At 37.7% G+C, this 14,001-nt stretch overlaps 1 protein-coding gene across 1 annotated transcript in view; it reads right to left on the bottom strand.

The window, feature by feature from the left end:
- LOC124644755 (transcriptional repressor scratch 2-like) overlaps positions 1–13,161 on the bottom strand; it is a 29,143-nt gene extending 15,982 nt beyond the window's left edge. Inside the window, exon 1 of the mRNA XM_047184275.1 lies at positions 12,865–13,161. Within this exon, the coding sequence (XP_047040231.1) occupies positions 12,865–13,039 (175 nt within the window). The 5' untranslated portion in view covers positions 13,040–13,161. The remainder of the gene's footprint in view (positions 1–12,864) is intronic.
- Between the last annotated feature and the right edge of the window lie 840 nt (positions 13,162–14,001).

Here is a 14,001-nt window from a genome sequence, read left to right as displayed (position 1 = left end):
CAGGTAAAATGCTTTTGAAGAGCAGTACTTACTTATTACTTTAAATCTACGATGTTGAAATGTAATTTTGTCATTATCGTATTTATGATATAAATATTAAATCGTAGTTACACTTCATTCAAATAAAAGAACAGCTTTCCCAGTCCTGTCATTCAAAAATATTAGTTCCAGAATGTAATCAAAAGCAACACCGACAATTTAACATTTCGCCAACGAAATGGCAACAAAACAGCGCATCCCTTTGTAAAATCGCAACTGTCCAGACGGCACTAAGCGGACGAACAAGAGTAAAACAATTCGCATTCACGTGTCCTCCATTCAATCCTTTGTAAGTTTGCAGAGAGAGAATTTAGCATTTCATAATTGCATCGGTGACGTTGTTCTTTATAGGAGCGCAGTTCCCAGTTCCTAGTCCCGGCCGGCCAGGCTTTGGGCGTCCAAACTTTTCACCGCATACGAATTACGCTGCTGAAGTTTTGGAAGTGTTGAGCACCTTCATACTTTGTAATTGGAATTTTCAGTTGTTTCCCAATTGTAAAGTGAGAGGCAGCTCTTTTGTGTTGCGATAGTATTTTCGTTTCTGTTTTGAACTGGTTCAGTTTTGTGAGTTTTGCGGCACGGAATTTCGGGTACCTATAGAAACTTCGGTGAATAGGGTTCTTCGTATATTTGTGGGTATTGGGTATTTGTAACGGGATTCATTTACCTTTTGAGATGCCAGTTCCACATCAACTGTTTACTTCACTCGTTCATTTACCAGTGAAATAGAATTCACGTGAAAACAACATTTTAGCTATTGCTAATTGGAAGTCAGATAGACTGGTCTATGCAAACGACTTAAAACCGATCAAGAACATCGAATCCTTACTATTAATCTCTGAATATCAGCTTTATACATCAAAATAATGCAGCAGTGGACTGAAGGCGTTAATTCAAAGGGTAGTACCGTCGCGTCTAGTTGGGCTATTCACACGGCTTCTAAGCGCTGACGCTCACACAATAGCTGCGGCTGGCCGACGCGCCTTATTCACGTTAAACTACGCTTTGTCGATTGTTCTAAGCCCTAATTGCTTTGTCATTTGTTGAATGCATTTGTCAGCATGGCGGCCATTGTTGTGAGGCTCTAATAAGGCTGTTATAATTCAGCTGAGAGCGAATAATCGGGAAAGCTCATTTACATGAAGACTGGCGTGATATGTTGTTCTGTTTCGTGGAGGCAGTATTAATTTCGGTATACATAATAATATATTTAAAAGGGATAGAGCTGATAATAAATGATGATAACATTTTATTGATTTGAGCTACTGTGGTATACTTATTAGTTCCACTTCCTTTCCTCATGGCAAATGAAACGCCAGTTTTATGTGGGTGTCACTGTTTCTTATGGCTCTCTCATCAAACTATTCGTCCAAGCATAATTAAATTATAGTACAGCTTGTACTTGATATTGATATTCCTCAGATATATGAAATTGTTCTCCTAACATGGACCAGAAATACAAGAAAATAGTTACTTGCACTATAAAGTGTAGCACAGTATTGCTCAACACGTTCTTACGTAATTTCAGGTCACGCCAATTTTCTTGCAAGATAGAAAACAAAACAAGTCTGCTACAGTCGAGAAAACCACTGGAAATACAATTCCGCGTTTCTGCCGACGCTACATTTAGTCGTCAACACAAAAAACTGAATTATATTGTTTTTTTGCCAACCATTCATGTTTCCGGCTCGCCAAGAATCAACAGTTCGCCGGAAAATGATATTTTAACGCTTTTCTTACGTGTAGAGTGGGTGGAAAGTCATCAACTGAATTTAATTTCTTTGTTTACAAATGAACAAATAATTATTGGATTATGTAAAACACAGTCATTTTTGCCCGATAATAAAACCAAAAGGGGTGAAGCTACTATTGGTGTGGCGTGGAGACAGAAAACAATTGACAACTACTGACCCGAACGTATACGTGAAACCGCGCGAAAGGCTTTTGTCGCTCGGAATGTGTCGCGCGTAAAAAATTCCGCGCGGCAAACCCGTTGGTGTGAAAGCGCTGTTTCAGCGATCTTGCCAAGAGAAAAACTTGTAAAATTTCATCTGAGACTATATTCGAAATAATTTCATTGCACAGATTTTACAGTGTATTGAAAGGAGGCGTCTACTCGGGAGGCGGAGCGATGATTCGTGGGCGGAGTTATTCATCAATGTTATTTCATTTCCCGGTATCTCGATATTCACCAATTTAATGAATTTTACGTTTAGTTCTCGGATAGTTCACATTTATACCGGGATTTTATTGAACATCAAAAATATTACTTGCCATCCACTCGGGCAAAATTAATACCTATTTATTGACTTGAGACCTTTTTTTTTTTACTAAAATTATTATCAATTTAAGAGTACGGACGTAGGTACCTGTAGAATACGGACTTTTCTTCAGTTCGGAGATGAACGGTAGTTCTCACAGTGCAAAGATCAGATTTAAGCCAATGTCACAGATTTCTGACCGACCGAAAACATTGTCAATTGTTGGCCGACTAAGTCTGCAGAGTGCGGGTACTTTAAAGTCTTTACTGGTTTCTTACAGCTATTATCGATTTATTTGTGGTTTTTGTTTTCTACTCGTATTATGTTATTTTTCTTAAGTGTGCGTGTTTCATCCATACGTATTCTTCTTCTTCTTTCGTGTCGATGACATGTCATATATTGAGACTACACTATGTCAGCCCAATATGCCGCCACAGCGAGAGCACGACCGGATGCGCTCATTAAGTCCTCCCGCGAACAAGTTTCAGGGCACAGTGGACATGCGATTAGGTGGGACGTATTGAAAATTCGTATCCGACGTATAAAAAATCCATACGTATTGAAAATGTATTTCAGCCGCCGCCTCTATAAAACAAAAGAAAATCAATTGTTTTTCGCAAACCTAATTAATTATCAATAAACTTTTAAACCTCGAACAACCTCGTAAAAGCCCTTGAAATCATAACAACTTGTAGGTTATGTTATAGAATTCCAGTTAATGCGGTCATATGTCTGATGTCCGTGAATATCTGATGTGGCATTGGCAACGGGTACAAGGCCTGGGGCTGCACGTGCTTCCAAACAACATGTTGTATATAATATGCTAAGTTTTATTGCAAATTTTGTAATACTCTGTGAGTATGATTAGAGGTTTTTATTGGCCTATTACCCGTTAGTGGGGAAGTTAAGGAATGTCATGGCATCGACAGTTTTTTTTGTTGTATTTTTTTCTATTATTATAGTCTACAAACATAATCCGCCTAGCCTTTTCCTAACTATGTTCCGGTCGGCTTCCAGTCTAACTGGATGCGGTTGAGTACCAGTGGTATACGAGAAGCGACAACCTCTGACTTCCTTAACCCAGTTACCCATATATAGTCTACAAATACGAGTTTTATTGTTTTTTACTCACAAATCTAAAACTAATAAAATATAAAAGCAGGGAGGTCATAAAACTATGATATTTATTTAATCCGTGACTGCAGTTTCAAAACTGTTATTGGATTAAAGTCGAAAAGCGTATAAATGTTAAAAAAATACAAGTTGTTTGAACTGGATAAAAATAAACTCAGAGAAACGTGAAATCCACAAATCGTTTCGTTATTTTTGCTCGCTGTTTATTTGATATAATAAAATTCTTTTCGATATTAATATTTGTATCCAGGCCATTTTCGAAAGGATTCATAGCCAGTGTCTGTACAAATTCAAGCTAAGTTTTGGCTATTCCTTAATGCTTTATTCCCACATTCCCTCTCAAACAATACTTATCATCTTCCTAGAATTCCCTTCCAACCTTCTTTACCAACTGTATAGATAAAGATTGGGCTTCGCTTCTGTATAACCAACCCGTGTTTAACATGGAGCGGCTGCCTCTCTAACCCCATCATCAACATACATTGGCTACACAATATACACCACATACTAACACATATGCCCTAACAAAATTATACACTTCTACCTACTATAGCTACGTAGGTATTACAAAAATCAACACGCCAGTGTAAAACGAAGTGGTGCCCGGTTAATTAGTTTCATCCGGGTGGGGTCAGAAATCAATATTCGTGGCCGTGGTTACGTGAGTCGAAACAGACAGTAACGTGTGCCTAAGCCTTGTTTAATTGATCGTCCAAAAGGTACAATCAGTTTTAAATTCATTGTAAAAGTTGTGATGCTAATTCTGTTGTGGACAAACTATTTTTATGCTGTGCATTCTCGAGAATAAATCATTCATTCATACGATTATATTTTAGTCGATACTGCACAATGTTCAGCAGTGTATTTTAATGTTTTGATAATATTGAAATCTATTAAATTGGCTATTAATTGAAAAAATAATAGATACCCCTTTAAAAATATACACTCGACACCAATACTCTTCTTATAGAGTATATCAAGCGATTATTAACTTCACTGTCTGTCTATGACACCAGCGTCCATTGGAATATCTACTAATATTACCTGTATTATTCCTAATGCCCCAATTAATTTGTACATAATTGCACTAAAGGAATCTGAAGAGTTCTCTAAGCCGATTTGATAATTAAGTCCTAATCAAAGGACACTTGCGAGGTGTTGCATGCTTGTCTATTACGTAAGCACAAAGTAAGTGACTTACATGGTTAATGGAGATCAATTTTCAGAGAACAGACTAACTTAATTATGTGTCAAGAGTGCACATAATATGTTTAATGCGGTACTTTAATAATAGTATCCTTAAATTAGTTCTGAATCGAAAACTTTTATAAATCATCTATTGTTTTAAACCAATATTTGGTATTTTCAAAAGCTTTCTTATATGTCTATGCTCTCTCGATGTTTCCTTATCAATTTGTTTTTATCTCCAATTTAGCAATGTCACTTTATCTTGTTCTATTCCATTTCAAACTTGCTCTATAATATCAGAAGTAAAAAGTTCCATAACACAGGAACAAGCAAGCGCAGCTTCAACACTTTACTTACTCTTGCGCAAAAACTTTATCAGTTTGAATATAAAACTTTATTTCTTAACGAAATATAAAAATATTGAATCTATCGTATATTTCACTCGAGGAAGACGTATCAATCAATCGAAGGCTTTAATAAGTTTTTAGTGATAAATGGCGGATTCCCGTCTGCTGCTGTTGAACGTTGAATAACTGTCAAGAGGCTTTGCCAAATCCGTGAGATGTAACAAATAACATGTTATGAAAGATGAATTAGTTTTTTAAGTATTTTTGTGCCAAATAATTATAATATTTTAAACCGACTTCAAAAAAAGGAGAACTAAGTTTTACCTCTATGAATGTATGTTTGTGCACGTTTACCCCACGTACAGATATTTTATCTCACGTTTGGCTGAATTTGCCTTTGACATTCTATTCCACCATATTATAAATCAAATTAAGCTGAAGGCATCCACATATTTGCAAAGGCTATTCCTAGCATTTCCACATGTACCTAAGCGTGTGCCTTTAAGTAAGTCAACAAGTCTTAAGAAAATACTTTGATTGCTATGCGCGTTACGTCATTGGGCTGGTACAATTTTAATTGTGTTTAAAACTCTGTAAAATGTGTTTGGCACGCACTTGTAACTTAAAATACCGATTTCTATGTGAATTTATTTTAGGCGTGTTTATCTTAAAAATATAATAACTGTCCCATTTACTCTCACTATATCTATATATATAGGCCATCGAATTATTTTTAAACATAAATGCTTTATGCTTATATGTATTATGTGATGCATACAGGTATGGTATGGACTTATTCAACCCTTGAAAAAGCGTTACTGTTAAAGCAGAAGCTTGATACATAAAATTAATAAACAAATCTATGATAAGTGGCAGGTCCGTAGCCGAGGCTAGGCTCTGGTTTTCGTTTTAATTACTCGTTTAAATCGGCGTCCGTTGATGAAATTCCTCGATCAAAATATGCATTGTTCATCGGTTAGTGCTCTTCAGAGGCAGACATATTAATTCAGTTCGATGGTTAAAATCCCAAACTGGATTAAATCATTTGTAAGTCTAGTGTTTTGTCTCCGTAAATTGCTTAGCCGGGCGGATAATTTCATTTGTTTGTGAAGTCTAGCGGAGCGTGAAAAGGAGTTTTAGAAAGGGGATATATGGCTAGACAGTTAGGCGAAGTACATCAAAGGATTTAAGCTCTTTCAATACAGAGATACATTTTATTGTAGTCTGCAATTCTGCATACTACATGTACTTACTTTCAAACTAAGACCTTTTCGTCGAATGGTATACCGTTTATTATCATAGCATAGTGACCAGTATATTTATCGATGATTATAGTATTTTCCGAGCAATTCTGAGTCCTTTTGGCTAATATTTGAATTGGTTTTAATTAGCATTGGTATGTTCTGTACTAACCACTTTATTTGGTAAATAGTTCAGCGCTTATGCGAGAATATCGGTTCGTTTATGACCTTCGAGCGATATGCATACCAAATGTCGTCTGAGAATTAAATTACATACTGGTTTCATGCAATTACTTGAAGCAGCCTTCAAACTTTGTGTAACACAAACCACATTTTACGTCATCGTACTAACGAAGCTGCCACTACATTTGACTTCGCAAAACGATTTTTTCCGTCTCCCAATTTAAAACTTATGATGGTGAAAATTGGAAGATGGAAAAAAAACTTGCGCGTTCCGATAGTTTTGGGTAAAACATACAATTCATTTTACTCGGGAGGTGTACACTCATAATTACTAAGTTGGATGTGTAGTTACTTACCTTAAGTTCATTTATTAAGCTAATATTATATTATGCCTACGCACACATTGCAGACTAAACACTCGGCGGCTACTGGTCTGATACCGGACAAATACCTGATCTTTGATACGAGTATTCTTTCATTCATCTTCATATTATTATAGATTTATAAACCCAAAACCAAGTATCGGTCGAATAAAAGTTTGTAGTGTGCGCGTACTCTAATGCTTGTAGGCAGATCATTTTGTAAGGTTCATATCTCAGAAAGTAATCTATCAATTGCTAGCAGTATCAACAAATAATATTTATTGTTTTTCTTTTAAAATCAAACTTTCAATCTTATTTTTCAAGCCGTGAAGTGAAAAAGAGGTCACACGCTTGAACAACCTTGTTGAGAGCCACGTATATTTTTCAAGAGCGTTAACTGTTTTGCATTTTTAAATGCATTTAGTCTGTAACTATACATTCCTACTAGGTTCCTAGATTGTTCTATGCTTTATCTGTATTCCAGCTGGCTCTGTACATTTTCTTAACGAGCACCTGTATTTCAGCCAGTGTTTATTCTGCGCATTAAAGAGTTAGAAAAGCTAATTTTCTCTAAGGCCAGCATAGGGACGTTGCCTATATTTTTTCTTGTGTAGGTAATTGGGAAACCATTTAGTATAGAAAGTAAATGATATGGTTTCCAAATTCGGTTCGATCTCTCGGTGAGGGGATCAATTGCAATTAAAAAATAAAAATATACATATAGACATGTTTATTATGATCATCGTTTATATGGTTCTCCAAAACCATCCTCTGATCACTATCCGATTCATTCATTGCATTTAGATAATTAGGTACCAGGTTATATATTTTTTTATGGGAAAAAAAAATATATGACCCGTACCAGGTTGCTATCAACCACAATCATATTTTCAAACAGTTCCTCATACGTGTCTTATGTCACCTTGTTTGCGGTCACCAAGCAACATTGATATCGTCAACAAGTACATAGTAGTCATGTGTTACATTGTTAGTTTACCGGCGACCTCGGGGGATCGCGAAATGAAAGCGTGGCGTGAGCGCCCCTGCCTGCCAAGACTTAGCGGTTATAGAGTAAACTTTGATTTTCTATATTGTTTTGTATTAAGCGGTTGCAGAGTAAAATTATATGTATCAAGTGTTGTTGTACATATTGCTGCGTTATGTACATATATGTTTAGTAAAAAAACACACACTGCAGATTTAGTCTGCCAATAGTTAACCCGATGATTGGCAATTTATTCCAATCGCAGTTTTCAGTCTGATACCGGCTTAATAAATATCTGATCTTTTTAATGTGCATTTTCGTATACATATTCATAATGATTTATAGGCTTAGCCCAAAAACTATTGGCCGACTAAAAGTTTGCAGTATGCGGGTACTCTAAAACTTACTTTATCGAGTTTTTTTGTACTAATGGTACTTAGATGTGGTTTTGTGAATTTTCTATGCTTATCCACATTGGCAAGAATTTTTTTTTTCTAAAAGATTTTATATCTGTATTCAGCTCCATAGACTTGTGTAGGTCTTGAAACTAATAGATAGGCTTTAATCGATCATACAGCATTTGTTACGAGATTAATTATTTTGTATCTCATACATAAGTAAGTTCTTTGTAATATCAATAAGGGGCGGTTTCTAAGAAGGTGTAACGAGGGCAAACATGTCTGCTCCTACATTAGTTCAGGTCTCGCGTGAATGAGGTGACCTGCATACACCTCCGTAACATCGGTTAAAGTATGTAGCCGTTGTCTAGATATACTTGTGCTATCTTTTTTAAAGATATTATTTTATGCTTTCCTTTTAGAAGGACAGCATATACCGTTGGCTTAGAGAGTCACTTGTAACGTCATATTTATTTTATGTCATCCAATCATTGAGCGGCAATAAAATAAAACCCATTTTTAAGAATGTCATTATTTTATTTGAAATAAAGTACTTTGATAAAATTAATCGGGCACGTGCTTATAATTAATAATTAATTTTAACAACGTAAATACCTTAACAAACCACAATATACTAATAGATACATATTCATTTACCGTGTACAAGCCTAGTGAAACTTGCTAGTCCAATCACCGCATTGAATCGGAAAGCATTTGAGTCAAAGGGCCGCGGGCTTGCGTCTGATCTCGACGTTTTCAATTTGAGCGGTCTGATTGGGCTCTACGTACAAACCGGTGAGATATTGTACTCACAGACCGATTTATTGGACTAAATACGCCAAACTGATTCCGGTAATTAGGATGTTTGAGCTGTGTTCTGGCTTTTGGTAACGCTTCGGGCTATGGACACGCTTAACGTGGTACGGAATCATCATTAAAGTCAGTTTATTGGTTTCGAAGTACTATTTCCAAGTACTATCTTGATTGGATTTAGTATTATCAATAGTACGGTCACTGAACGAGACGCAAGCGCGCCCTCTGGTGGCGTATCCGGTGAAACAACATTTTGGCGCGCTTGGCAGAGTCGTGGTGGTCAGCGTGGCGTCCGCGGAGCTCAGTCTTAGCGCAGTCTTAGTTCAGTCTTGGCGTTCAGTCGTCGCGTTACTGCCCTACGTCACGTCTAGTGTACCTAGTATTATTGCCTAGCGTTTTAGTACCGTTGTAGATCCAAATGTAGTGTTTTGTGAACTTAAATTGTAACGGTTCTTCTAACCTAACAGACAGACTTGTGTTGCTGGGGAGTTTGTTCCGCCACTTCTTCTTCCCAGCCAAAACACATAGGAAGTGGCGAAGGGCGGGCGTTTTGGGGGCTGTCTTTTGTTCTGACTAATTTGAATAAACGTTTGAGTTTTTAGTTTGTTTGAGTTTTGAGTTTCTTTGAGTTATTACTTTGCTTGATTACCCTAACTGATGTCGGACGATAGTGCCATCTTGATGATGTATTCGCTCCGACATATCTATATGTAATAGGTAACCAGAGCATTTAGTGTGTTTTCATGTCATAACTATGTAGTCACGCATTTTCTTTTGAGTCAATTATCTTAATTTTGATTTAGTTGACGTGATAAGAAACTAAAATGCTTTTAAATTAGCCGAATTTAAGAAGCAAAGTAGGACAATGTTTTTATCAGCCTTTGTATGCACTTTTTTTCTATACTTTAGGCTGAAAATAACTTGCTATTACAGTAAAACATAAGGGTTTCGATTACAATCACGAGATGATCTCGCTTTCTGTCTGATTCTAACGTATTTAATATTGCAGTGATTGGCTTCCAACAGCACAGATATAGTATTGGAGCAATTTATTGCTTAAATCTTTAAACTAACACCGGTAATTAGGTTTTATGATTTTTGTTGTAGATTCGAGTGATAGCTCCGGGCTATATCATTATTGAGCCATTCATTGCCTTCGAAATACTTATATCAAATACAATACTGCGTCTAATGTTTAGACGTCTTAAGAAAAGTTAAAAGGTGTAAAATACCTTTTGAAATATTTATCCATTTAATGGCATGAACTTTCGTGAACTCATCACGATTGCTTGTATCTTGCGCTTGAACGTTTTATTCTTGTATGTTGCATGCATTCTATTTTTGGACAGCAAAGATTTTAAAGCCTAATGCTTTAAAATCTTTATAAACCACACAGGGAGGAAAGATGAGTGGAGATGTCATAAGGCTGGTAGGTCAGGCGCCTTCTTGTGGTAGGCTTGAATACGACAGTTACTAGAACTTACGGGTTTCTTGTCAAATTAAGACGAATCTGTCAAATATTGATAATTATTGATTGGTGATTTAGTTTTTTTTTTTTTTGATGGGTGGGTTCTAAAGAAGACGTATTAGGGTGGAGCTAGTAACTTTCCCCGAACACCCGCATACTTTCTTAGCATAGCGCGCTACTTTCTTAGGACATTCTGCTTTATGATATCTCCACTAATAATTTTCTTCTCCGTGTTACTAACCGTCTTGGAAATTCAAAATCAATGCTCCTTCGCATTTGAAGTTGAATTCTCTATAAGTCCCTAAATTGGTTACCAACTCTACCAAAGGCGGGATCTATGCTTGAATACAATTCTCGGAGCGCACCTTAGAAATCCACTTAATATTCAAACGGTGCAAGTAATCCGGTGGTCAGGTGGTAAGGAATATTATTCCTCGGTTTAACTGTTCATATCATGCTATTATATAGTGATGAATGAATACAGCTATTCACTGCGGATTCCAAGTCGAATTCCTATCTGTATTGAGCGAGGAATAGATAGATAGCTTATTGGAATCCGCTGTTAGTGGGAATTGTTTTTAAATGTCATCGGTAATTAATGATGGGCTATTTGAAGTTGCTGATTTGATTACAAACAGTCTTCGTCTTCTGCCTAGCGTTTAGTTGTTGGTCTTGTTATTCTCAATAGTAGAGGTATTTGTTTAGAAATGAAAGTGGTAAACTACTTAACTATTCCTATACAAACTTTGTCAGGAGTATTTTGGAGAGTTAATGTGTATGTTCTTGTCTTAGTTAGTGAAAGCCCTTCTCCATTAATGCTGTGTTATTGCAATTGATTACTCATAATATGATTGATTAATGTACGATTACAGTAATTGTAAAACGAATGGAGTACCTAAGACTTTGTTATTGATAAATATTACTCAGTAAAGGATTCATTAATAGCGCTAATTAAACTGGATCCTAGTTAAATGCAGACCTTTTTTATCAGTAACCGAAAAATGTTTTAGACGTAATGAAGTAATTCCAAAATATTGTTTTTCTTCTAAAGTAATATAGGTACCTAAGTAAAATATCCAGTAAGTTTTCAAATCAGTTATTTTAATGTTGTTGTGTCAATATTGACGTTCTAAAATGTAAATTAATGTAAATAATATAATGCTGCTCGAAGCTGGTTGAAGCTTGTTTGTGGGATTATATGTGGAACATAAGTTTTACAAAGCCTTCAAAAATAAATGTTAAAACAACGTCGCAAAGGATAGGATATTTTTCAGGCTTTAGTTGAGATGGGAAATGCTATGACTATGTATTGTTTTCTTTAATTGTTTGCAAAATATTTGAATGCATTCAAGTTATCAATGAATGAAGGATTTTTCTCTATACCTCTATATAGAGTGTCCCATTGCAGTAACTGCAATAAAAAAAGATTGGAAAAACATTTCAGGAATGAAAACGTTCGCTATCAAAGCGGTATAGTTCGGAATTTAAAGTTGAGAAATAAATCCAAAAACAAAACGTAAACAACGCGAGTTCCGAAATTGGTGGTGTGGCCGCCGCCGCAGGATTACTCAATATGTTTTTGAATGAAATTGAGTGAAAATATTCGCGTGTATTGGTCAATATTGGCGGGCTGCCGGTTGCCGTCCTGACTTTCCGTATTTGTGGATCAAACAGATGTACTGTTAAAACTGTGGTTTAAATTGATTTAACTTTTTGTGAATGTATTGAGACATTTTCAATACTCGTACCAATTAAGGGTTTTATTGTTATCAATTATAAGGAGGCGGTCGGAAATGAAGTTCATTTTTAAGAAGTCTACTATTATGGAATTATGTTCCACATAATAACTTAAGGTAAGTAGACATGATGCTTGGTAATGAGGTCGGGCTTTGGCATCGTTGGGATAAAAAAAGAAAATAGGAGTGCATCCCTCACAGTACGTGGTGTTTGGCGCGCTGGAGACTCCGGAGGCGCTCTCAATGTGGCAGTGTGCCAACTTCCATGAGCTTTTGTCACATCGGTGGCAACTGTTGCTCAACTGTAGCTACTTCATGCGTTACATGTTGCGGCAAGACTGTTGCTTGCTTCCGAACTTTATCCCATGCTTATGCTTTAAGGTGACTCAAAAAAATCAACTCAAAGTGTAGCAAACATGAATGTTTACATAATTAAGCAAACGAAGTAAATAAAAGTTTAAATGATAAATGTAAGTCGCACGCGAGCTATTGTTGATTATATTGAATTCGCAAATGATGAGACAATCGCAGAAAGCACAAGTTAGGAACAAGTTCGTAAGTGGTTATAATACAAGTGAGTGGAAGTGATGCGGAGTTGTTGACCGCTGGCGTCGCGTGCTGCCGGCGAGACCTTGGCACTAGTGGCGGCCGCGCGGGGCCTTGACACCGGCGGGCGCGACCAGCGCTGCCACCTGCGAAGGTTCCTTACCGTTGTAGAGGAGCGTCGGCTCGGGGTCTCTGGGCGAAGGCCCCGGGGCGGTGGCGGCGGGCGCGGGGCTGCGGCCGCGCCCCTCGCCGACCACGTCGATCTCCTCGTCGGACTCCTCGGCCAGCTCCGCCGCCGGGGCCACCTTCCACTTCTTGGCCATGAGGCAGCGCGGCATGGCGGCGCCTGCATCGGCCTCAGCGCGGCCGCATCAGCGAGAGACAGACGAACAGAGAAAAAGAGAGAAAAGAGAAAGAGCGGCGCCCCGGGCGAGCGGCTTAGCGGGCGATCGCGCGCGTCCTCTTGCGATTGTGGGGAGCTGGTGTGAGGGCTGCGCTTTATATAGAGCGCGGGGTGTTGCGCGCGCACCCACTTCGATCGGTATGAGCGGAGGGGTGGCGGCACAACGCCGCACAAACTTTGCTCGCCGCGCCAACTTGGAACGACACTTGACAGAGCGAGCACCGAACCCCACATACGATCAACCAGTGGACTCGAATCCACCCTGTACACACGCGACTTGCCTCGATTACGTGACAGAGATAAGCTCATAGCGCAGCGAAAATAGCAACGCAGGAGCGAATTCTTTTAATTACTTTCCAACACTTTGAATAACTAACACAAAACTGTTTAAACAACTGACTATTTTGGCTTAAACAAAGCTAAATTAGATTATGGGTCCTGGCATGTTATTTATTAACGGATTTCAAAGTTTAGATGTATAAAATAAATATCTGCAAAGTTTGCAAAAGTTTAAAGGGCGCACGGCGGCCCTAAACTGGACACAAGATAAATTGTTTGCGAAACTTAAGTGATGACTTATTAATAAATAAGAGTAACAGAAGTATTTTATTTTGTACCTATAGAAAAAGGTCAAGTTAATAAAGCGTGACGTGTATTGTTAGAGAAAGGTGAGTTAGATAAGATGAATGGCGAGGCGAGTCCGCGCGAGCCTCCTCCTCCGTCCCGAGAGACTGCGATAAGGGACTCCTGTAATACAGTTATTCTTCATCGAGTTTACTATAAGACGTTTATTGACAACTGCGCCGCCAGGATGAAGCGGATGAAACGACGTCTTCTCGGCATAAGATACCTTCTACAATCGACAGTATATACAGAAAGATAGATGTCAGATTTCAT

Source organism: Helicoverpa zea, chromosome 31 (genome assembly GCF_022581195.2).
Source record: "Helicoverpa zea isolate HzStark_Cry1AcR chromosome 31, ilHelZeax1.1, whole genome shotgun sequence".
Taxonomy (NCBI): domain Eukaryota; kingdom Metazoa; phylum Arthropoda; class Insecta; order Lepidoptera; family Noctuidae; genus Helicoverpa; species Helicoverpa zea.
The sequence above is the reverse complement of the archived record's forward strand: the minus strand, read 5'-3'. Positions and strand labels throughout refer to the sequence as shown.